General features: G+C 41.5%; 1 protein-coding gene across 1 annotated transcript in view; it reads left to right on the top strand.

The window, feature by feature from the left end:
• The window catches only part of LOC126253315 (alanine--glyoxylate aminotransferase 2, mitochondrial-like), a 239,671-nt gene that overhangs the window by 209,350 nt on the left and 3,197 nt on the right, over window positions 1-27,124 (top strand). Inside the window, exon 8 of the mRNA XM_049954563.1 lies at window positions 1,082-1,303. Within this exon, the coding sequence (XP_049810520.1) occupies window positions 1,082-1,303 (222 nt within the window). The remainder of the gene's footprint in view (window positions 1-1,081; window positions 1,304-27,124) is intronic.

Genomic DNA, 27,124 nt, shown 5'->3' with positions numbered 1-27,124 from the left:
ACTTTGTTTACATAACATGTGGAGTATTCTTTTATGTTTGCAAGAGATTTTTATAGCTGGTGTAATCCAACTCTTGTTTCTATTATTATTTATTCTTACTGGTTTTTGTGGAAAAGCCTCTTCAAAGTGGTGGATCATTTTGTCAAGAAATATGTTGAATTTCGTGTTGACATCATTGACTGTGTATATCTCTGTCCACTTTTCTTTACTAAGGAGGGCATTTAGCTTGTTCAAGTTCTCTTGGGTGAAAAACCTTCGTAAAGTTTTAGGTGGGACTGGGTTTGAGGTATCTTTGGTAACATCGACCTTTAGAATGACAACTTGGTGGTCACTGAATCCTGCATTGTATACTTCTAGAGTTGGGTTAAGTTTATTTCTATTTGCAAAAATTTGATCTAGAGCTGTCTTGGATGTGGGTGTTATTCTAGTGGGCTCGTTTACAAGGCCATACAGATTATAAGTTTTTGCAATGTTAATCAATGTTTCCCTGTTTCTGTTGTGGGTGAGAAAGTCTATATTAAAGTCACCACATATGATCACCTCCTGTTTCCAATGAGCACCCTTGCAGTCATTGGTAACTCCAGTCTTGATGTTGTTAGATCCTCTGAGTCTGAGTCTCTGACATATAATTTTAATTCAGAATTTAAAAAAATAAATAAATAAATAAAACTTACATTTTTTTTTGTTTTTACCATGCAAACACTGAAATGTTATTACTGAACATAAAATATGTTCTAAAAAGGTAAGGAATATCAACATTTCTCTTTAAAAATACTTCCAATATAAATGCAAAATATTTGAAAAAGTAATTCAAGACTAGTATTATTTTACAAATTTATAGACTAAAACAATATTATTAAACTGTTTTTGTACAAATATTATGTTTTTGTAAAAATATCCTAAGTGGTGCAGGTTTGTACATTTAATATGTGTCAGCAGCCTCAGCACATTGCTTTGTACAAAAGAAATTATGCCTGCCAAAACAGGAAATAGTTTGCATCATCTTACTGAAAATAACTTTTTGTGTATCAATGCTCTAAACAACAGACATCTGAATGTTTCTATAATTTACTATCAACAGGTGCAAACTGGGTTTGGAAGAACAGGAGATCACTTCTGGGGATTTGAGGGACATGATGTGCAGCCTGACATTGTAACAATGGCAAAAGGTATTGGAAATGGATTCCCACTGGCAGCTGTCGTCACTACAACAGAAATTGCACAATCTTTAATGAAATCCTTGCATTTCAACACATTCAGTGGAAATCCACTTGCCTGTGCTGTCGGAACAGCTGTTTTGGAGGTATGGTAAAATATCCATTCTGCTCAAGATATAATTTTACTTTTGAAACTTCCTTGCAGATTAAAACTGTGTGCCGGACTGAGACTCAAACTTGGGACCTTTGCCGTTTGCGGGCAAGTGCTCTACCATCTGAGCGACCCAAGCATGACTCACGCCCCGTCCTCACAGCTTTACTTCTGCCAGTATCTTGTCTCCTACCTTCTAGAGCATAACTTAATCATAGCTAACACTTGGTTCAAGAAACATGAAAGAAGGTTGTACACATGGAAGAACCCTGGAGATACTAGAAGATATCAGATAGATTATATAATGGTAAGACAGAGATTTAGGAACCAGGTTTTAAATTGTAAGACATTTCCAGGGGCAGATGTGGACTCTGACCACAATCTATTGGTTATGAACTGTAGATTAAAACTGAAGAAACTGCAAAAAGGTGGGAATTTAAGGAGATGGGACCTGGATAAACTGACTAAACCAGAGGTTGTACAGGGTTTCAGGGAGAGCATAAGGGAACAATTGCAGGAACGGGGGAAAGAAATACAGTAGAAGAAGAATGGGTAGCTTTGAGGGATAAAATAGTGAAGGCAGCAGAGGATCAAATAGGTAAAAAGACGAGGGCTAGTAGAAACCCTTGGGTAACAGAAGAAATACTGAGTTTAATTGATGAAAGGAGAAAATATAAAAATGCAGTAAATGAAGCAGGCAAAAAGGAATACAAACGTCTCAAAAATGAGATCGACAGGAGGTCCAAAATGGCTAAGCAGGGATGGCTAGAGGCCAAATGTAAGGATGTAGAGGCTTATCTCACTAGGGGTAAGATAGATACTGCCTACAGGAAAATTAAAGAGACCTTTGGAGAAAAGAGAACCACTTGCATGAATATCAAGAGCTCAGATGGAAACCCAGTTCTAAGCAAAGAAGGGAAACCAGAAAGGTGGAAGAAGTATATAGAGGGTCTATACAAGGGCGATGTACTTGAGGACAATTTTATGGAAATGGAAGAGGATGTAGATGAAGATGAAATGGGAGATATGATACTGTGTGAAGAGTTTGACAGAGCACTGAAAGACCTGAGTCGAAACAAGGCCCCCGGAGTAGACAACATTCCATTGGAACTACTGACGGCCTTGGGAGAGCCAGTCCTGACAAAACTCTACCATCTGGTGAGCAAGATGTATGAGACAGGCGAAATACCCTCAGACTTCAAGAAAAATATAATAATTCCAATCCCAAAGAAAGCAGGTGTTGACAGTAGTCAAAATTACCGAACTATCAGTTTAATAAGTCACAGCTGCAAAATACTACCGCGAATTCTTTACAGACGAATGGAAAAACTGATAGAAGCCGACCTCGGGGAAGATCAATTTGGATTCCGTAGAAATGTTGGAACACGTGAGGCAATACTGACCCTAAGACTTATCTTAAAAGAAAGATTAAGGAAAGGCAAACCTACGTTTCTAGCATTTGTAGACTTAGAGAAAGCTTTTGACAATGTTGATTGGAATACTCTCTTTCACATTCTAAAGGTGGCAGGGGTGAAGTACAGGGAGCGAAAGGCTATTTACAATTTTTACAGAAAGCAGATGGCAGTTATAAGAGTCGAGGGGTATGAAAGGGAAGCAGTGGTTGGGAAGGGAGTGAGACAGGGTTGTAGCTCTCTCCGATGTTATTCAATCTGTATATTGAGCAAGCAGTAAAGGAAACAAAAGAAAAGTTCGGAGTAGGTATTAAAATCCATGGAGAAGAAATAAAAACTTTGAGGTTCGCTGATGACATTGTAATTCTGTCAGAGACAGCAAAGGACTTGGAAGAGCAGTTGAACGGAATGGACAGTGTCTTGAGAGGAGAGTATAAGCTGAACATCAACAAAAGCAAAACAAGGATAATGGAATGTAGTTGAATTAAATCAGGTGATGCTGACGGAATTAGATTAGGAAATGAGACACTTAAAGTAGTAAAGGAGTTTTGCTATTTGGGGAGCAAAATAACTGCTGATGGTTGAAGTAGAGAGGATATAAAATGTAGACTGGCAATGGCACGGAAAGTGTTTCTGAAGAAGAAAAATTTGTTAACATTGAGTATAGATTTAAATGTCAGGAAGTCGTTTCTGAAAGTATTTGTATGTAGTGTAGCCATGTATGGAAGTGAAATGTGGACGATAAATAGTTTAGACAAGAAGAGAATAGAAGCTTTCGAAATGTGGTGCTACAGAAGAATGCTGAAGATTAGATGGGTAGATCACATAACTAATGAGGAGGTATTGAATAGAATTGGGGAGAAGAGGAGCTTGTGGCACAGCTTGACTAGAAGAAGGGATCAGTTGGTAGGACATGTTCTGAGACACCGAGGGATCACCAATTTAGTATTGGAGGGCAGTGTGGAGAGTAAAAATCGAAGAGGGAGACCAAGAGATGAATACACTAAGCAGATTCAGAAGGATGTAGGCTGCAGTAGGTACTGGGAGATGAAGAAGCTTGCACAGGATAGAGTAGCATGGAGAGCTGCATAAAACCAGTCTCAGGACTGAAGATAACAACAACAACAACAACAACAACAACAACTTTCCAGAGCACTTGCCCACGAAAGGCAGAGGTCCTGAGCTTAGTCTCGGTCTGGCAGACAGTTTTAATGTGCCAGAATGTTTCATATCAATGCAGATTCTGCTGCAGAGTGAAAATCTCATTCTGAAATTTTACTTTCATTCACACTTCAAATGGGGTATGTGACATAGAGTAAATGTTTCACGTAACAACAAATAATATATCACTGTGTAACTCCAAATGCAGGTAACATCATACTTGAACCAATGTAGTGTTGTTATCTAGTTTAAAGTGAAAGCTGCCATGGAGTGTTGCGTTAGCTACCGCAGGCCAGTAAGCACAGTATGGGGACATATAGCTTATAGCAACATGTATGCAAAAGGATTGTGAAACAAACTAGCTGTACAGCAACAACAATCAGAGCAAGCAAGATGTTGTCACCATTCCATGACAAGAACGATGTTATGAGCTATGTGATGGGGGGCTGTGTAATAGAGCAACAAATATGCCCTGGCACTGTGAATTTTGAGGCAGATTCATTCAGAGTCAAGCAGCACAACCACAATGCCAGGGCTATGCTACACGATGAGACGACTGGGCACTGCCAGCTGCAGTTATCAGTTCGAGATCGGGCTAGAGCTACTGTCAGACTTGGTGCCACAGTGCTGCCCACCTGCTGTCTGTGCCTGCTGCCATTACACTCCAGCTAGGGGGCAGTGCGTCGTGTCCCATGCACACAGTGTTCCCTCGTCACCATGGTGGACACTAGCCGGCCTGTGTCACCTGGGCACAGGTATTCTGCAGATGAAAGCAGTCACAGTACGAGAAGGAGAATGCTGCTGATGTCAAGGTCTCGGTGAACTGATGGGCCACTAGATTTCTGCCAGACCTACGTCAGCATCACAGGGCACAGACGCATGTACCTCTTTGCTGGGGCTGATGTCAGCTGTCTGTTGGCCATTGCTGGCTTGCTGCATCAGAGTAGGTCATGTCTGCCTCACCTTGTCAATGACAAGATGTTTAACTGAAGTCTAATAAAAAATTTCACTCTAACACCAGTCCATCACTTGGCCCCACTGGTCCATCATTCCACTGCTTGCCCTATAGAGTTGTTGTTGTTGTTGTGGTCTTCAGTCCTGAGACTGGTTTGATGCAGCTCTCCATGCTACTTTATCCTGTGCAAGCTTTTTCATCTCCCAGTACCTACTGCAACCTACATCCTTCTGAATCTGCTTAGTGTATTCATCTCTTGGTCTCCCTCTACGATTTTTACCCTGCACGCTGCCCTCCAATACTAAATTGGTGATCCCTTGATGCCTCAGAACATGTCCTACCAACCGATCCCTTCTTCTGGTCAAGTTGTGCCACAAACTTCTCTTCTCCCCAATCCTATTCAATACTTCCTCATTAGTTATGTGATCTACCCATCTAATCTTCAGCATTCGTCTGTAGCACCACATTTTGAAAGCTTCTATTCTCTTCTTGTCCAAACTATTTATCGTCCATGTTTCACTTCCATACATGACTACACTCCATACAAATACTTTCATAAATGACTTCCTGACACTTAAATCTATACTCGATGTTAACAAATTTCTCTTCTTCAGAAACACTTTCCTTGCCATTGCCAGTCTACATTTTATATCCTCTCTACTTCAACCATCATCAGTTATTTTACTCCCCAAATAGCAAAACTCCTTTACTACTTTAAGTGTCTCATTTCATAATCTAATTCCCTCAGCATCACCTGACTTAATTAGACTACATTCCATTATCCTTGTTTTGCTTTTGTTGATGTTCATCTTATATCCTCCTTTCAAGACACTGTCCATTCCATTCAACTGCTCTTCCAAGTCCTTTGCTGTCTCTGACAGAATTACAATGTCATCGGCGAACCTCAAAGTTTTTATTTCTTCTCCATGAATTTTAATACCTACTCCGAATTTTTCTTTTGTTTCCTTTACTGCTTGCTCAATATACAGATTGAACAACATCGGGGAGAGGCTACAACCCTGTCTTACTCCCTTCCCAACCACTGCTTGCCTTTCATGTCCCTTGACTCTTATAACTGCCATCTGGTTTCTGTACAAATTGTAAATAGCCTTTCGCTCCCTGTATTTTACCCTGCCACCTTTAGAATTTGAAAGAGAGTATTCCAGTCAACATTGTCAAAAGCTTTCTCTAAGTCTACAAATGGTAGAAACATAGGTTTGCCTTTCCTTAATCTTTCTTCTAAGATAAGTCGTAAGGTCAGTATTGCCTCACGTGTTCCAGTGTTTCTACGGAATCCAAACTGATCTTCCCCGAGGTTGGCTTCTACTAGTTTTTCCATTCGTCTGTAAAGAATTCGTGTTAGTATTTTGCAGCTGTGACTTATTAAACTGATAGTTCGGTAATTTTCACATCTGTCAACACCTGCTTTTTTTGGGATTGGAATTATTATATTCTTCTTGAAGTCTGAGGGTATTTCGCCTGTTTCATACATCTTGCTCACCAGATGGTAGAGTTTTGTCAGGACTGGCTCTCCCAAGGCCGTCAGTAGTTCCAATGGAATGTTGTCTACTCCGGGGGCCTTGTTTCGACTCAGGTCTTTCAGTGCTCTGTCAAACTCTTCACACAGTATCATATCTCCCATTTCATCTTCATCTACATCCTCTTCCATTTCCATAAAATTGTCCTCAAGTACATCGCCCTTGTATAGACCCTCTATATACTTCTTCCACCTTTCTGGTTTCCCTTCTTTGCTTAGAACTGGGTTTCCATCTGAGCTCTTGATATTCATGCAAGTGGTTCTCTTTTCTCCAAAGGTCTCTTTAATTTTCCTGTAGGCAGTATCTATCTTACTCCTAGTGAGATAAGCCTCTACATCCTTACATTTGTCCTCTAGCCATCCCTGCTTAGCCATTTTGCAATTCCTGTCGATCTCATTTTTGAGACGTTTGTATTCCTTTTTGCCTGCTTCATTTACTACATTTTTATATTTTCTCCTTTCATCAATTAAATTCAATATTTCTTCTGTTACCCAAGGATTTCTAATAGCCCTCGTCTTTTTACCTACTTGATCCTCTGCTGCCTTCGCTACTTCATCCCTCCAAGCTACCCATTCTTCTTCTACTGTAGTTCTTTCCCCCATTCCTGTCAATTGTTCCCTTATGCTCTCCCTGAAACTCTGTACAACCTCTGGTTTAGTCAGTTTATCCAGGTCCCATCTCCTTAAATTCCCACCTTTTTGCAGTTTCTTCAGTTTCAATCTACAGGTCATAACCAATAGATTGTGGTCAGAGTCCACATCTGCCCCTGGAAATGTCTTACAATTTAAAACCTGGTTCCTAAATCTCTGTCTTACCATTATATAATCTATCTGATACCTTTTAGTATCTCCAGGGTTCTTCCATGTATACAACCTTCTTTCATGATTCTTAAACCAAGTGTTAGCTATGATTATGTTGTGCTCTGTGCAAAATTCTACCAGGCGGCTTCCTCTTTCATTTCTTAGCCCCAATCCATATTCACCTACTATGTTTCCTTCTCTCCCTTTTCCTACACTCGAATTCCAGTCACCCATGACTATTAAATTTTCGTCTCCCTTCACAGTCTGAATAATTTCTTTTATTTCATCATACATTTCTTCAATTTCTTCGTCATCTGCAGAGCTAGTTGGCATATAAATTTGTAATACTGTAGTAAGTGTGGGCTTCGTATCTATCTTGGCCACAATAATGCGTTCACTATGCTGTTTGTAGTAGCTTACCCACATTCCTATTTTCCTATTCATTATTAAACCTACTCCTGCATTACCCTTTTTGATTTTGTGTTTATAACCCTGTAGTCACCTGACTAGAAGTCTTGTTCCTCCTGCCACCGAACTTCACTAATTCCCACTATATCTAACTTCAACCTATCCATTTCCCTATAGAGTAGTGCCTGAAATCAGTGTCACACCCTGCAGAATCGTGTCGGGAGAGTTATGTCATGAACAGTGGACAGTGGAGAGTGTATCAACCCCCACAGCGTGACGTCTGATATGTATCTTACAACTGCTATCTTTGGATGGAGATGATGACTTGACCACTGTGGATGTGCAGTTTCATCGACTCCCGGTGGGATGGGTTCAGTCTTTCAGCTTTTTTTCTGTTCTGCCTGTGAGTGTCACGGCAAGTCAGTTGTTTTTGCCAAGGGTTGAGTTGTGCTTGTAAGATCAGTATGCGACAGGTGAATACACATGGTATTTCGAGGTGACATAAATATAAGTGTTAGTTTCTGCCTGGTTGATACGGGGAATATATCATGAGCAAGAAGTGTCACTCAGTGTCAAATAGTATATAAGCTGTAGCCATGTACAGTGATTCAGGAGATAAAGCTATGTTTAGTCATTGTTTCGATGCTTAGGAGTGGTTATGAGCAGTCAATCAGGAAAGAGTAGTTGAGTTATTTTAAGAAGTGATACAATTGTGTTACAGTTAAGTGTTGTAGTAATTCGTTTTTGTTTTGTGAACAGCAAGGAATATGGCTGGATATTTAGGCACGTAAAGTAGTGAGAGGTTTGGGATAGTGGTGTGTTTGAAGTATTTCTCCCATTTGTGTTTGTGTGACTGGTAAGAGGTAATCACTTTGTGGTCAGTACCACAGGGAGCAGGTCTGTCAGTACTGCCAGGGGGCACCACAGGGAGGTGTTTAAAATTTTAAGAGGTGAAGTAGATAAATTTTGAGTGAAGAATGTGGAGGTGGCTAAGAGATTAAACAGCACTTGATGCTGAAGAGAATGGTACAGCTTATCGCAAAACTCCAAAGTATGGAGAGAAGTTTCAAAGAGAGTACTACAATTAGTTGATTGAAAATGGGTCTTGGGACATGAGGAATATGTTGATTATAGAGAGAAGGAAAAAAGGAAAAGCACAAGTACTACAATTAGTTGATTGAAAATGGGTCTTGGGACATGAGGAATATGTTGATTATGGAGAGAAGGAAAAAAAGGAAAAGCAGAAGGGAGGAAGGGGGAAGCTGAAAGGGAGTGGAGCAGGCTTGTGTATAGTTAACCTGTTCCTGCAGGGCAGCTGATTATCATGAATGTACTTAAACCTGTTGCTCTTGTTTAGAGTAAGGAAAAACATGAATGGGCGGATGACTTTTTACGTGGGAAGATTAAGCATGTGAGGGGAACAAAAAAGACACAGATAGAAGAACTGCTGTTGGAGTTTAAAGACTTGTTCTTTCCATGTGGCCCATTGCCTGCAATGCACATGATGCAACACAGCATTCCTGAGGGGAACAAAGCACCAGTGTACTGGAGGCTGTACAGGATGCCACAGTCTCTGCAGACAATTTTTAAAGAGTTTGTCTATCAACAATTAGCTGCTAGCATAACAGCAGAAGAGCAGCAGTTACCCATATACCGAAAAAGTCTACAGACATTACAAGGAAGTACCGATTATGCTGCAGCTACTGCCATTTGAACAGTAAGACAATAATTGATGCTTGCCCCATTCTGGGCATCATGAAAACCATTGAAAATCTTGGGCAGTGCCAGTATTTCTCGATGATGGTCTTAAGGAGTGGGTACTATCAGTTGGAGGTGGCTCCAGAGGATAGATAGAAGACTGTGTTTTCAATACCTTGGGGATATTACCAGTGTAAAAGAATGTCATTTGGTTTAAAATGCACCAAAAACATTCCAGCATTTGGTTGGTGGGAGTGTTGAATGGATGAAAGCCTTATCAACATTGGCGTATATGGATGACATCCCTTTCAAGGGATATGCAAGACCACCAACTGAGATAAGTGCTAAAGAGGTTACAAGCTGTACATTTAACACTTAGTACTGAGAAGAGTCATTTTACACTGGAAGAAGTAAATTACTTGGGTCATGTACTTAGTAAGAAAGGTGCGAAGACTAATCTGAGGTTAATACAGGTGGTGCAAGATTTCCCACTGCCTGGAAAAAGCAAAGAGTTCCAGTCTTTCTTGGGCTTCATAAATTATTATCAAAAATTCGTGAGAGGGTTGTCTGACATGGCACAACCACTTGTGCAATTACTAAGAAAAGATATCAAATTTGTGTGGTCTGAGGAGTGTCAGAAAGCATCTGAAGGGTTAAAGTAAGTATAGATGATAGGTGCAGTGTTGGTATTCGTGCACTTTTGGACAGAATTTATAGTATTGTGCGATGCATTGAACCATGCTCTTGGGTGTGTTTTGAGCCAGGTCAATTGAGAACGCCCTACTACTTTTGAATCGAAACACATGAATGGAGCTGAGAGTAATTATTCTACCATGGAGAGAGATGTTTAGCCTAATGTATGTAGTAGTATACTTCCATTGTTACCTGTATAGGAGGAAGTTTAAAGTAGTGACTGACCATGATGCTTTGAGGTGGTTACTAAGGTTGAAGGACCCACCCAGTAGACTGATGAGGTGGCCATTAAAACTCAGTGAATTTGGGTACAAAGTACTCCACAAACCAGGGAAGAAATATGGAAATGTGGATGCACTAAGCAGGAAGGTCGGGCACTGGATCAAGACTTAACTGAGTGGCAAGCAGCACAGAGTGCTGAGTTTCATGTGAGCAGTACAGTAAATAGCAGCAGTTTGGTATGTGTGATGATTTTTTATGTAAGGAGATGAGACTGGGGCAACAAGTGGTTGTGCCAGTGAAGCTAAGGGAAGAGGTGCTAAGAGAAATGCATGATCATATTTTGTCTGGCCATGAAAGGTGCAGAGCAATGAATCAGAGGATGGCAGAGAAATACTGATGGAGAGGAAGAAAAGGTGATGTCGATCAGTATGCAAGGAATTGTGTGCACAATGTCAAGATGTAAGTTGGAAGCAAGTGCTGTTGCAGAGACTGCCAGAAGTGACTTAACCATTTCAAGTTATTGGGGTGAATGTGTTAGGTCCATTTAAACAAACTCCAGCAGGGAATCATTTTGTGCTGACTGTAACAGGCCACTCTTCTTGTTACATTGAGATGGTGCTGATGCTGGACCGGAAGGCAGTCACAGCTGTGCAAGCGTTGGTGAACAGATGGATGTTGAAGTTTGGTGTGTCAGAGATAATAAATAATGGATCAAATCATGAACTTCATGTCAGACTTGATGAAGAAGTTGTGTTGGTTGTATAAATGGGTAAGTTAAGAAGTAGTCCACTTGATCCCAATCAAATGGTTCAATGGAGTGGGAGGGAGTGAGGGAGGGAGTGATTGAGTGAAAGAAATGGGATAACAAAAGGGTGACATGTATAGATAAGCGTAAACTAATCAAACAATGGAAAATCCAGGATGGAGTGTAACAATACCAGAGAAGGAAAGTTGTTAGTCACCATATAGCGGAGATGCTGAGTCGCGATAGGCACAATAAAAAGATTCGCACACTCATAGCTTTCGGCCATTAAGCCTTTGTCAGCAGTAGACACACATACACACACGCACACACACATTCACGCAAATGCAACTTGCACACACATCTGCAGTCTCAGAGAGCTGAAACTACACTGTGAGCAGCAGCACCAGTGCATGGTGGGAGTGGCAACTGGGTGGGGGTAAAGAGGAGGCTGGGGCTGGCAGGGGGAGGGATAATATGGTGGGAGTGGCGGACAGTGAAGTGTTGCAGTTTGGATGGAGGGCAGGAGAGAAGGTGCGGAGGGGGGAGGGGATAACTAGTGGAAGGAGAGAAATAAAAATAAGAAGAAATTAAAAGACTGGGTGTGGCAGTGAAATGACGGCTGAGTAGTGCTGGAATGGGAACAGGGAGGGGGCTGGATGGGTGAGGAAAGTGACTAACGAAGGTTGAGGCCAGGAGGGTTACGGGAACATAGGATGTATTGCAGGGAAAGTTCCCACCTGCGCAATTCAGAAAAGCTGGTGTTGGTGGGAAGGATCCATATGGCACAGGCTGTGAAGCAGTCATTGAGATGAGGGGAATCATGTTTGGCAGCGTCTTCAGCAACAGGGTGGTCCACTTGTTTTTTGGCCACAGTTTGTCGAAGGCTGTTCATGTGGACAGACAGCTTACTGGTTGCCTACATAGAATGCAGCACAGTGGCTGCAGCTTAGCTTGTAAATCACATGACTGGTTTCAGAGGTAGCCCTGCCTTTGATGGGCTAGGTGATGTTAGTGACTGGACTGGAGTAGGTGGTCGTACAAGGATGTATGGGACAGGCAACCCCGTGAGCATCTTTCCCCCTGGCCAATGCTGCATTGCCCGTGGGAGCATCTACATGTTGATTTGGCTGGGCCCTTCCTAAATCAGTATTGCCTCATTGTAATGGGTGCCTATTCCGTTTCCCTATGTGGCACGTTGTCCGTCCATGTCCATGGCAGCCACTATTTCATCAGTCTAAGATTTTTGCCATTGAGGACCTTCCATGTATTGTGGTTACCGATAATGGCCCCCATTTTGTTTCTCGAGAATTTACATCTTTTTGTCAGGCTAGTGGTGCTTGCCGTCTCACAGTCCCCCCATTTCATCCTCAGTCTAATGGTGAGACCAAATGTATTGCTGGGTCCTGTTTCCAATGCCCCTGCTGAAGCCTCTGGCACTGACTGCGATGAGGGCGTCACTATGGAGAGGTCATTCCTGGTCCTGCCCTATGGCACCTGACGAGTGGGGGGACGGCGCACCAACCTGTCCAAAAATGGTTCAAATGGCTCTGAGCACTATGCGACTTAACTTCTGAGGTCATCAGTCGCCTAGAACTTAGAACTAATTAAACCTAACTAACCAAAGGACATCACACACATCCATGCCCGAGGCAGGATTCGAACCTGCGACCGTAGCGGTCGCTCGGCTCCAGACTGTAGTGCCTAGAACCGCACGGCCACTCCGGTCAGCCCAACCTGTCCCCTCATCACTTCCGCAATGGTTCACCAGTGCCTGTCTGCCACACGCTGCAGCAGCAGCCATCCTCGGGTGATGAAATGGTTGTCAGCACAGTCAGTAGTGTTTTATGTGACTCATAATCTCAGTTACTTGTGATATCAGTGCTTTTTTTTTTTTTTTTTTTTTTTTTTGCAGTATCAGTGCTTTTCGGTACCAGTGCTTTTTAGTATGAGTGCTTTTTTGGTACCAGTGTTTTTTTCTGTACCATGCATGTTTTGGTACCTACTGTTTTTTATGTATGTGTGTATAGATATGGTTTTCCCACTCCATAGTGGAGGGGAGTGATGTAACTTCACTCATGGCATACGCAATTCCAGAGCGTGTGTGTCCATACAGTTCACAGGTCCACTTAGGGGGGCCACCTGGGTCGGCCCCCTCGCACTCTCTGATGAGCCGCCAAAGAAACAACATTATTTAAGTGATCACAAATGAGTGCTCGGCCTATTCTTTACGCTGTATTACTGTTGTCCAGTCAATGGGTTCTGTACTATGCACAACCTGTATCTTATGTGCTGCTCTATAATGTACTATGTCCCATAAATCATGTTTGTTTTTGCTTTAACAATAGGATTTTCTGCTACATGAGGATACCACAGCACAGTGTATTTTCATAAGCAGACAAAAGACCTAATTACTGGTGATCAGTGGAGTATACAAAATTACTTGCCCGATTGTGATAAGTTTTGTGTTGGTCAGTCAGGCAGAGACACAGCAGCTAGGTTGGCTGAACACAAATGCAGGTGGAGGTTGCAGCACAATGACTCCACATTTGCTGAACACGTACTGAGTGAAGGTCTCAACTATGTTACGGTCCCATGCCCTCCACTCAGCCAACAAAAGCGTAAGGCTCAACCTGTTATAAGCCTGGGAAATCAACAACAGTCCTGATTTAAAATTAAATGACCAAATGCAGTTTAATACTTCCCTTCTTTTAAACTTTTTAATTCTCACTGCTTTCCAAATGCTTCCCACCTGTCTATTCCTTCATTTTCCTGTATTTATTTATTATGATTGGCCATTTACTAAATATATTCTATTGTTATGATTGTCAGTCCTATCGTTTACTCTGTTTATGTATCATTTTACATATATATTACCTTTTCAAGTAATTTTTTAGCACTCTTGTAAAATTAAAAAAAAAATATTTGGCTCATTAACTTAAATTGTTATATAGCCACTGTTTTTAAGTTTAGTGTTAATGCTTTTCCTGGTTTGCTTCCTTTATATTTATTTACTGTCCAATGAGTTACCTTTTTAATTGCATTAGCTGTCCATGCATGCACAGATTTCTGTGATGAGCCTAATCCACTATCCAGTTCCATGGGTATCTCTCATCATGAGCCTAGCCCACCCATCTGAGACCTGTCATTTCCCACTGATGCATGGGCCATGCCTGTCAGGTCTAGTCTTTCCGAGCTGCCCACAGACCAGGTCCATTTATGTGTGGGGGCAAATTGGCAGATTTTTAGCCAGGACTGTGTTGCTTGCTTGACAGGCCAGAAACCATGGGCGACAGATTTCAGGAGACACAAGTACGTCTCGACCAAAAAGTACATCATACATTATGGAGTTTTTGAGACATTATTTGATTGTAAGACATTTCACACTTTGAAAGTAGTTTATATTATCAAGAGGAAGTATGTACAATGCTAGGAAGAAAATTGTGGCAGTTTTGGGCAGTTTGTAAAAAAATGGATTGCTGAAAGGCAACATTCCAGATATATAGATCTGATTTAGAATCTAAGGGCATGCTAGTGAAAGGGCATTCTTGAACCTTTGTTAAGTACAGTAATTCATAATAACTGTAAAGTAATGGACATAATACAGTTACAGGTAACAGCCTAAAACAATGAACATACTACAAGCAACGTTTTATTGGCACTTACTATAGTGTCAGTTTATACCACTCATCCCCTATACCCCCTTTTATGCTTCTTTCAAGAAGCCTACACAGTCTGCCGGAGCAACAATTCAGCCACTGGCTTGCTGAAAACTCACGGACTTCCTAAATGAGGCCCATTGTGGAAATTCCCCGTGTCTGTGTACCTGCTGAGAAGCCAGATTGCCATGTCCGGAAACTGCAGGTACCAGTCAGAAGATTATATATTCACTAATGCACAAGCAGGGACTGGTGATTTTCACAAATCCAATAGAAATATCCATGATTATGATGATGATTATGATGATCGGTTTGTGGGACACTCAACTGCGCGGTCATCAGTGCCCGTACAAAGTCCGCATTTTTACACAGTCAAATTTTTACTCATTCCAATCTACCCACTGTCATGAATGATGATGACGATGATAATGATAATGATGAAATGAAGAGGACAACACAAACACCAAGTCCCCGGGCAGAGAAAATCCCCAATCCGGCTGGGAACTGAATCCCGGACCCCATTGATCCAGAGACAGCAACATTAGCCACTAGCTGCTAAAATCTGATCTTTTGTGGCCAGCTATTATTGCTGCACTGCCAAAGATGGCATTTAGCACGTGTCCGAGCTTCCGTCTAGAAGAGTAACTTCTATTTCAATGTTGTGTACAAACATAGTAACTTCTCAGACGATCTCCTTGTAGGGCTAAACATGGTTAAACAAATAAATTAAGCCTGTAGAACATTCATAATATTGTGTTTTTCATTTATAAAACTGATTGAATTTTTACAAAAAATCAGAATCGTTGGCCAGCAATTAGCTTCAGGAGGTGGGACTAAGTAACACAGATAGACACATATGAAAGTATATAAAAAACTGTGCTGTTAGCTTTTGGAACTCTCAGAAAGAAATAATTCCCCCCCTCCCCCAACACACACACACACACACACACTCTCTCTCTCTCTCTCTCTCTCTCTCTCTCTCTCTCTCTCTCTCTCTTACACAAGGACACTCAACTGCCTCCAATGAACTCTTTACCAATTTTGACAAGTGCAACCACACATTCTCAAAATACATATGAACAACCATTCCAACTGTCACATTGTAGCAGGCATCAAAGCTCCTACTACTTGCACCTTTAACATTTCATGCAGAGCCTCCTGTCAATGTAGGAGGTACCAACCATTTCCTGGAACATCTCATATCCATCCCCATCCCACATCTTGTTTGTCTGGACTCATAGTGACATGGAACTCTTCCATTTCTTGTAACAGGTTAACTCCTTTTTACAACTCAAGTTCACTAGCACCTTTGCCAAAGCCGAATTCTTCTTCCTTGAAGTTGACCTCCATCTCATTGAAGCTCAAATCCAAAGCTCATTCCATACAGAACCAATCAATAAACAACAGCTACACTTTGACAACTGTCACCTGTTCCACACCAAACACTCCCTTTCCTACAGCCTATGAATCCATGGCAGATGTATCGACTCCACCACCAAATTTCTCAACATCTATATAAAAACTTCTCGCTCAACTATCCCATAGATTGTGTCCACAAACAAAGCTCTCGCCTAATCTCCTCCTCTCACCTTTCAACAAATACAGCTCCTGATGGGAAATTTTGATGCACTACTTGCCATTCAGATTTGGTTGTTTGGTATAAAAGAGGGGGAAAGGGACCAAATTACGAGGTCATCAGCCCCTTGTTCCTAATAAAACAATGCTACAAGTGTGAAAATAAAACAGACAAGACATATAACACAAAACGGAAAGAAAGGAAAGACCACAAGAACAAAGGAAAGGCAACGGACACTAAAAGGAACAAAAGAGGACAAGAAAACAACAGAGAGATGCAAGAAACAATTAGAAGAGAGTAAAACGAGGAAGCAGATTACATTGGCTGGCTGACCACGAAAATAAAAAGGAAAAGCCAGCCACCCTGCAACACACTAAAACCTCCTCCCTAAAAGCACTACGGTGTAGGACACGGAGGGACAAAGGACGTGCGCTAAAACTCAGATCAATGATAAAACCCACCCTCATGGATGATATGTAAAACCAAATCAGCTGATGAGGCTTTGTCTGCTAAAATCAATGATAACAAGTCTGGCATCCGAAGATGAAGTTGCAAGGCAGCCAAAGAAGGATGGAGCAGAAGAATATGGGCCACTGTCAACTGGGTGCCGTACCGACACTGAGGTAGGTCTTCACAGTGCAGGAGGTAATCATGGACTGCCCAGGCATGGCCAATGTGGAGCCAGCAGAGAACCATGGAGTCCCTGCAAGGGGCCCTCATTGAGGACTTCCACACATTCGTGGCCCCCTTAATGGCTCTTAGTTTGTTGTTCGTACTGATATTTTGCCATTCCGTATCCCAAAGCTGAAAAACCTTGCAGCGTAATAATGAATGCAGGTCAGCTGCAGGGATGCCCATCTCCAGAAGTGGTTTCCATGAAGCCTGTTTGGCCAGCGTGTCAGCAAGTTCATTTCCTGGGATTCCGACGTGATTTCGGGTCCATGTGAACACCACTGAACAACTGGACCGTTCCAGGGCATAGATGGACTCCTGGATGGACTCTACCAAAGGATGATGAGGGTAGCACTAGTTCATAGTTTTCAGGCTGCACAAGGAGTCAGTACACAGAAGAAAGGATTCCTCAGGGCATGAAGGGATATACTGAAGTGCATGAGAAATGGCCACCAGCTCTGCAATGAATACAGTACAGCCATCGGGTAAGGAATGCTGTTCAATATGGCCGCCATGAACGTAGGCAAAGCCTATGCAACCATCAGCCATTGAGCCATCAGTGTAAACCACTTCAGAGCCCCAGAACACGTCAAGAATCGAGAGGAAGTGACAGTGGAGAGACACAGGGTTAACATAGTCCTTAGGGCCATGTGACAAGTCCAGATGAAGCTGCAGCCGAGGTGTACACCACAGAGGCATATGTGAATGGACCGCAAGTAGAGGTGGTAAAGGGAAGGACTTCAGTTTGGAGAGAAGGGACCGCACACAAACCGCAATCGTTAGCCCTGACCTGGGCCACCGTTTCGGGAGATGGACTGCCGTGGACGGGAAAAGGAGATGGTACTTCAGATGCTCAGGAGAACTACGAATGTGTGAACTGGAGAGCAGATGTGCATGTCTGATCTGCAATGTAGGGACCCCAGCCTTCACCAGTACGCTGGTCGCCGAACTCGTACTAAAAACTCCTGTCACTAGTCGAACCCCGCAGTGGTGCACATGGTCAAGTAAATGCAATGCTGAGGGTGCTGCTGAACCATAAACCACACTCCCGTAGTCAATTCGGGATTGCCAAGGGCTCTGTAGAGCTGCAGAAGCATCGAGTGATCTGCACCCCAATTGGTGTTGCTCAGGCAACGGAGTGCGTTGAGGTGCTGCCAGCACTTCTGCTTAAGCTGACGAAGGTGAGGAAGCCAAGTCAATCAAGTGTCGAAAACCAGTCCTAAGAATCAATATGTCTCCACTACAGTGAGTGGATCATCATGAAGGTAAAGTTCTGGGTCCGGATGAATGGTACAATGCCAACAGAAGTGCATGACACACGACATTGTGGCTGAAAACTGGAGGCTGTGGGCTAGAGCCCATGACTGCGCCTTGTGGATGGCTCCCTGTAGGCGACGCTCAGCAACACCAGTACTGGAGCTGCAGTACAAAATGCGGAAGTCATCTACATACAGAGAAGGTGAGACGGAGGGCCCGACAGCTCCTGCTAGACCATTAATGGCCACTAAAAATAGAGAGACACTCAATACAGAGCCCTGCGGGACTCCATTCTCCTAGATATGGATGTAACTATGGGAGGCACCAACTTGGACATGGAAAGTACGAAGTGACAGGAAGTTTCGGATAAAAATCGGGAGCGGGCAAGGATATGATGTCGCCAGTTCGTGTCATATGCTTTACGTAAGCCAAAAAAGACAGCTACCAGGTGTTGCCATCTGGAAAAGGCTGTAAAGATGGCAGACTCGAGGGACACAAGATTATCAGTGGTAGAGCGACCCTGGCGGAAGCCACTCTGACATGGAGCCAGTAGGCCACGTGACTCCAGGACCAAACCCAACCGCTGACATACCATACATTCCAGCAGCTTACAAAGAACATTGGTGAGGCTGATGGGCCGATAGCTATCCACATCAAACGGGTTTTTATGGGGTTTGAGCACCGGAATGATGGTGCTCTCCTGCCATTGCGATGGAAAGACGCCATCGCACCACATCCAGTTGAAGATGACGAGGAGATGTCGCTTGTAGTCAGATGAGAAATGTTTAATCATCTGGTTGTGGATCAGATCAGGCCCAGGAGCTATGTCGGGGCAATGTACAAGGGCACTGAGGAGCTCCCACTCTGTAAATGGGGTGTTATAGGATTCTCTGTGGCGTGTAGTGAATGAGAGGACGTTCCCTTCCAGCATTCAAATTTGAAAAGGCGCCGAATGCATAAGTACATTACTTTACTAGATTAGTTTAGATTAGATTAGATTTACTTTCATTCCAATTGATCCGTAGTGAGGAGGTCCTCCAGGATGTAGAACATGTCAGAAAAACAACAATACATGACAAATATTTACAACTAAAACAAATAAGCTAATGTACCATTCCACGGGTCCCAAGTGGAATGATCGTCATTTTTTAATGAACACTATATGAAAGAGTCATTTTACAAATACTAATGCACTGAATTTAAAATAAAAAAGTTTTTTTATTTATTTACAAGGTAATAAACGTGTAATACAACTACTATAATACTTATTTACAATGAACACATTACTGCACAGAAATGGTGCAGACGTTAGATTGTACTTGCGCGCGCGCGCACACACACACACACACACACACACACACACACACACACACACATATTTACAATGAACACATTACTGCTTGGTTGTTAAGCTTTTTATGGCTGCTGGCAAGTTATTGAAAATGTGTGTTCCTGTATAATGCACACTTTTTTGTACAAGACTAAGTGACTTTAAATCCTTGTGAAGATTATTCTTATTTCTAGTATTGATTCCATGAATTGAGCTGTTGGTTTGAAAAAGTGATATATTTTTAATGACAAATTTCACTAAGAAATAAATATATTGGGAAGCAGTAGATAGTATCCCTAGTTCCCTAAACAGGCTTCTGCAGGATGTTCTTGAGTTCACACCACATATAACTCTTACTGCAAGTTTTTGTGCCCGGAAAACTTTAGCTTGGCTTGATGAATTACCCCAAAAAATAATCCCATATGACATTATGGAATGAAAGTAAGGATATTATGCCAGCTTTTTCATTTTTATATCTCCTATGTCTGACACAATTCGCATTGCAAATAGAGATTTGTTAAGATGCTTCAGCAGTTCTGTGGTGTGCTCCTCCCAGGTGAATTTATTATCAAGCTGTAATTCCAAGAATTTAACACTGTCCACTTCTTCTATCTGCTTGTCATCGTATGTTAGGCATATACTCGTGGGATACCCCTTACAAGTTCTGAACTGCATGTAGTATGTTTTTTCAAAGTTTAGTGACAAAGAATTGGCTAGGAAGCAGTGATTAATGTCCACAAATATTTTATTAGCTGATCTTTCTGAGACTACACTTGATTTGCTATTTATTGCAACGTTTGTATCATCGGCAAACAAAATGAACTTTACATCTGGTAATGTTACTGATGAAAGGTCATTGATATACACAAGAAAAAGTAAGGGGCACAAACTGGAACCTTGTGGGACCCCACATGTAATTAGTTCCCAGGTAGATGATGCCTGATAGCTTGATACACGTCTCTTTCCTAATAACACCCTTTGTTTCCTGCCAGAGATATAAGATTTGAACCATTTTGCAGCATTTCCTGTTACGCTGTAATATTCTAATTTATTTAAAAGGATATTGTGATTTACACAAATGCCTTTGACAGATCACAAAATATACCAGTTGCCTGCAATTTTTTGTCTAATAATTAAGCACATTTTCACTGTAAGTGTTGATAGCCTTCTCAATATCAGAACCCTTTAGAAATCCAAACTGTGACTTTGACAGTATGTTATTTGTGGTAAGATGGTTATAAAACCGATTGTACATTACTTTTTCTAAAATTTTTGAGAATGCTGGGAACAGTGAAATTCGAAGGAAATTTGATGATATTTCTTTATCTCCCTTCTTAAGTAGTGGCTTAACTTCAGCATATTTCAACCATTCAGGAAATATTCCACTGATAAATGACTGGTTACACAGATAGCTTAATATGTTACTTAGCTCAGAATCACATTCTTTAATTAACTTTGTTGATATTTCATCATACCCCTAGATGTTTTTGATTTTAAAGATTTTATGGTGGACATTATTTCTGCTGGGGTAGTGAGGGTCAAATTCATATTATGGAAGTTACTTGAAATGTCTAATCTGAGGTATTCCATAGCTGCATCTACTGAACCTGACAACCCCATCTTTTCAGTAACAGTTATAAAATGTTTTGTTAAAAAGTTCTGCAATGCTATACACATCTGTCACCAATGTATCATTTACTCTTAATGTTATTGTCCCTCTTCATGTCTGGTTCTACCTGTCTCCTCCTTCACTATATCCCATATTGTCTTTATTTTGCTATCTGATATGACTGTCTTTTCCTTGTAATATATTTGCTTTGATGTCCGTATTACAGTCTTTAATATTTTGCAGTATTTCTTGTAATGTGCTGTAGCATCAACATCAGAACTGTTTTGGATTGACAGATACAGTTTTCTTTTTGTTTTACAAGACACCCCTCTTCCTTGAGTAATCCATGGCTTCTTTGTAGACTTTGCTCTAACCTTGGTAAGTTTTGGGGGAAAACAATACGTTCGAATAAGGTAAGCACTTTATTAGCAAAAGTGTTATATTTTTCATTCATGCCATGAGCACTGTAAACATCAGTCCAGTGAATGTCTCTGAGGAGTGTCCTAAAATAATCAATTTTTGGCTTATTGTTTACCCTCATGAGCTCAGATTTAACAGATTTTATATCCTGTTCAGTATTAACATTTAACAGAAGGAACTGCATGTCATGGTCTGAGAGGCCATTGATTATTTGTTTTGTAATATAATTTTGTTCATTGGACTTTTCTATAAAGATATTATCAATGGCTGTTTGTGAGCAATTGGCTACCCTAGTGGGGAACTTTACAGTGGGAATTAAGTTGAATGATAGTGCTACTAACTCAAATAAGTTCTTATTGGGAGAGTCTTTAAGGAAATCTACATTGAAATCACCAGCAACCACTATTTCTTTGTTTTTGGTTGTTAAATGGGCCAGTACAGCTTCAAGGTGGTTTACAAACAGATTAAAGTTACCTGCAGGTGCTCGAAATACACTTATATTATGAAGGAATTTTTGTGAAATTCTACATCTGTTGCACATGCTTCCATATGCTGTTCTAGGCAAAATTTATGAATGTCTGTTCTTAAATTTATGACAGTTCCTGATGAATGTGGCAACTCCTCCTTTCTCCATTTTTGTTCTACAAAAGTGAGATGCTAAGCTAATCCCTGTAACACTTAAAAGTTCTATACCAGTGGTCACATGATGTTCAGAGAGGCAGATTATGTCAGCTGGGTTTGAAGACTCTAATTCATCTATGCAGATAGTTAATTCATTAATTTTATTTCTCAGTCCTCTAATATTTTGATGCAATAAAGATAGCTGACATTTCACATTGACTGAGTTAAAATTGGGTAGAGTTAAAATATCTGCTGACTGTTGAAAATTCTTAACCAATAGCTGTTTATGCTGATGTAATAAGCTAGAATTATGTTTTTTAGTTTCTTTCTCAAACTGAAGGTTTGTCTCAGTTCTAACCTCTCTTAAAATTTGGTTTCTTTCGGTCCTCCCTACCCTAAAAAAGGGTCTTTTGTGAACCCTTTGGTTATATGGTATTTTACCACTCATGACAGTGCCTCCCCCTTTAACTTTCCTGCATTTTCCCAGCCAATTTACCCTTCCCCTTCCTGTTAAGGTGAAGGCCGTGCCTAGTATAATCCCACCTATTGAGAGAATCAACAGGAACCACACCAATGTGCGACCCTGCATCCGACATAAGCAGCCGTTCCAGCTCCAAATTAACTCTCTTGACAGAAGAGTTCAAATGAGGTCGGTCATGGCTCCCAAGGCAGATACAAACTCAACACTAATATGCTTCGATGCTGATGCAATCTTTGCCAGGTCACACTCTATACTGTACCCAGGATCTTTGTCAATACTGTTACCTGCCCCACCCACTATAACCACAGTGTCTTCCTTAGTGAAATCTTTGCAAAGTGATCCTAAATCTTCTGTCACCTAGACTCTTTTCAAGTCAAGTCCTGAAATGAGATAATCTCTCCCTAGTATCCTTCCCACGCCATGCACTATCACTTTCTATTGCTCTCCTAACCTCCTTGTCAAACAGAGCCTATGGGTTATGCATTTTTTTAAATAGTCATTAAAGGAATGGTTCCATAGGGTCAATGACAAATAGACTTATATAATTGGAGAAAGGAGTAGATCAGCCACATTAACCACAGAGGAGAATTACCATTACTGCAGATCAGACTGTAAGGTCCCAGTAAGTCAAAAGTAATAATGCCCACACTGTATAAGGAACGTAAAGCAGGCTGAAGCTGAAAGCGAATAGCAGCAGAATCTTCAACTCAGGCTGGGATACAGAAGGGTTGGAACTTAAATAGTGGCAACTACTTATTTACAGCTCGTACAAAATAGATGTGTGTTTCAAAGTTGACAGTTCGAGTGGTGCAGTCTATTGCCCAACAAATTTGTAGCAGTTCTGAAGCAAATGCCGTGAAGTGTTTCCTTCAGTTTAGAAATTGAGTTGGACTCACGAGGCCTTAAGTCAGGGGTGCGCAGTAGGTGGTATAGCACTTAGCAGCCCCATCAGTCAAACAAATCAGTAACAGCTTGCACTGTACGTGCTTGAGCATTGTCCTGCAAAATGACGGGCAGGTCCTGCAGAAAGTGTTATCACTTCTGTCTCTGGAACACAACCTACGACCAGCTTAGAGACAGAAGTGATGACACTTTCTGCAGGACCTGACCATCATTTTGCAGGACAATGCTCAAGCATGTACAGTGCAAGCTGTTACTGATTTGTTTCACTAATGGGCTTGCTAAGTGCTATGCCACCTACTGCGCACCACTGACTTAAGGCCTCGTGAGTCCAACTCGATTTCTAAACTGAAGGAAACACTTCACGGCATTTGCTTCAGAACTGCTACAAATTTGTCGGGCAACAGACCGCACGGCTCGAACTGTCAACACAACTGGCACTGCTAAGAGTATCCTACGACTTCCACATCACTGGTAACGGGTTATACACAATGCTGGTGACTACTTTGAAGGTCAGTAAAACTTTGAAACACTTATTTATTTTGTACAAGCTGTAAATACGCGGCTGCCACTATTAGAGTTCCAACCCTTGTATACTGCAAGCATAGGCTAGCCACCAATGATGCTGGTATGTTTATTGCTATAAAGAACGCAAAATATCTAATGAGATTATTATAGCAATGAAAATAATAAATTTTCAATTTTTAAAATATAATGTAACTGGATAGATAAAAAAATCTACCCACCAAATGGCAACAGGAGAAAACACACACAAGTTTAACAAAATTTGCACACTTGTGGAGCCAGTGGTTCCTTTTCCTGGCAGAAAGGTTGAAGGGAAAAGAAGAGACACGAAGAAGGTGGACTGGCGAGGTTTAGTGCGAGTTTGAAAAAGTCGACTAGAACCCTGAGTCAGGGGACTCTTACAGGACAGTATAAGAAGGAAAGACTGACTGTTGGGGACTGCACCGAACGAGATTTGAAAATCTCAGTGCTTATAGGTGGAAGATAGGATAATAAACAAGACAGAGATTACTGACAAAACGTCATACAAGATTTAATAAGAATGGAAACCCAATTGCATTGTATGTGGTAGAAGTGGGAGAGGGGAAAAATAGACAGTTCAGAAAATAAAAGATATAGAAAACTAAAGGGAATGAAGAAAGGGATTGTCACAGAAGAAATTCTGTGACCGAAGAAATTAATGTAAATTGTAGCCAGTTGGGTGATGAGTAATGACATGTCATTACTGTACCTACCCGCAGAGTTCTGGGAAGCTAGTGTCTGGAAGAAAAATCCGGATAGACCATATGGTGAAAGTTTCTGCAAAAGCAGAGGGGACTTCACCACAGGTTCAAATGAAATCAAAGCCTCATTTACAAACAAAAGCTGAACAGAGCCAAAATGAGGACAAGAAGAGCAATGTGGAAAGCATTCAGTGAATTGAAAAGTAACATATATTCAGCTGGTTGGCTAAACTTCCTAGGTAGTTGTTGTCTTGGGTAAAGTCAGTAAATGGATCAACATAATCTGTTTATATTATCAGTGATCGAAATGGAGGATGATGGTCAGATAGTCAAAATACTGAACTGCATCTTCCAAAATCGTTTCACTTCAGAAGACCATAACACAGTTCCTTGCTACAATCATTGTACAAATGCTGGAAGGACAGATATTGAGGCAGATGACACTGGAATAAAAAAATCAGTTAAAAATCACTAAGTAGTGGGAATTTATCAAGACCTAATGAAGTACCTGAATGTGTCAGTACAGATTATGTGAAAGAAACTGCTTTCCTTCTAGCAGCAGATTATTGTAGGCCACCAGAGCAACGAAGCTTACGGAGCAATGAAGCTTACGGAGCAACGAAGCTTACTGATTGAGAAAAATCGCAGGTTGTAGCCATTTTCAAAAAGGGTCATGGGACAGATGCACATAATTACACCTCTACATCATTACCATCAATCTGTTGCAGGAGGGTGCGACATGTTCTATGCTTGCACTTAATAACCTACTTGGGGAACAGAAATCTCCTCTGTATGAAACAACACAAATTACAACAAAACAACACAAATTACAACAAACTGAGATCTTGTGAAACTCTGTTTATTCATAATATCCAGAGCACCATAGACATTGGTCCTCAGGTTGCTGCCAAAATCCTCACCTCAAGGCAGGCACTGTATGCAGATCCCCACTGTTGTTTAGTGAGAAAAGTATGAACTCACTGAGTATTGGATCATTTCTGATTGGAGCCAGATAGCAGACACAACTCGAAATACACGGTATGTGGGACAAAATCAGTGGGTGTAAAAGTAACTTTGGAAGGAGTGTTATAGGACCACTACCGTATACAATATATGCTGCCTGATCAAAAATGTGAAGCATCCAGAAGGGGAGGAGGAAGCAAGATGAAACTTCACAGGTTGAGAGAGCACGTGCAATGTTATTTCAGTTATTACAATATTGAGTCAAATTTACAAATAACTTGGTAGGATGCACCCACTTATTAGTCTGCTGTTGAACCCTCTGTGGCCTGGTTATATGCACTGACTCAATTGGGAAGGGTACCGCAAAGCCGTCGTGCCTCCTCCCATATGGAAAGTTGGCCCACAACTGTTGTAACTAGTCCTTGATATCCTGGATACTGGCCTGGCACAGAGTTGATGACCGAGTTAGCCCCACATATTTTCTATCAGGGGCAAATGTAGGGGTCTTGCCGGCCATGGGAGTACTTCAGTTTGTAGAGACATGTGCCACATATGGATGAGAATGTCCTGTGAAAGACAGTACCAAGTTAAGAGTCACACAAGAGGTAACACAGGAGGGGACATGATTACCATATTGCTGTCAGACTTCTCATAACTTATCAGCCATGACCTTAAGTCATATCCAATGGCTTACCACTGTACCTCTATATAATGCTCACCAGTGATGGCCACCCAAGGCAGTGCCTAACTGCTGTTCATTTCTAAACACAACATGACCCCTATTTATCAGGAATCCATGCTTCCTTGTCACAGCAACACTTGAAACACAACCATTAGTATTATGGTGTTAATGGCAGCCTACACATGGGATAGTAATTCCCAAGTCTGACTGCTGGTGGTGTCCAATCAATAGTGCAGGATGACACAGAACGTTTCAGGGAATCCACTACCTGTTCTAGAATGGCATGCACAGATGTGAAGGTGTAGCAATGTGCTTGGTGCACAATATGGTGATACACCTTTGTGGTGGTACGATGTATTTGAGTGAAACCTTGATGACAAGTATGGTTGCCCATACCTTCCCGTGCAGTCCAACTGTGGGCCACTGCCACACCTGAATGCCCCACAAATTTGGATACTGCACGATTTGACCAACTGGCCAAATCGAGACCCACAATGAAACTCTGTCAGGTTCTGATAGCACTGTTTCACATGAGTACGTGGTATCAACAGTGTTCATTCATCACTCCCCTTATACCGTATTTACTCGAATCTAAGCTGCACTCGAATCTAAGCCGCACCTGAAAAATGAGACTCGAAATCAAGGAAAAAAAATTTTCCCGAATCTGAGCCGCACCTGAAATTTGAGACTCGAAATTCAAGGGGAGAGAAAAGTTTTAGGTCGCACCTCCAAATCGAAACAAAGTTCGTCTAATTGTAATATGAGACACA

Source organism: Schistocerca nitens, chromosome 4 (genome assembly GCF_023898315.1).
Source record: "Schistocerca nitens isolate TAMUIC-IGC-003100 chromosome 4, iqSchNite1.1, whole genome shotgun sequence".
Lineage (NCBI taxonomy): Eukaryota > Metazoa > Arthropoda > Insecta > Orthoptera > Acrididae > Schistocerca > Schistocerca nitens.
Note: the sequence above shows the minus strand (reverse complement) of the source record. Positions and strands in the feature narration are given on the sequence as shown.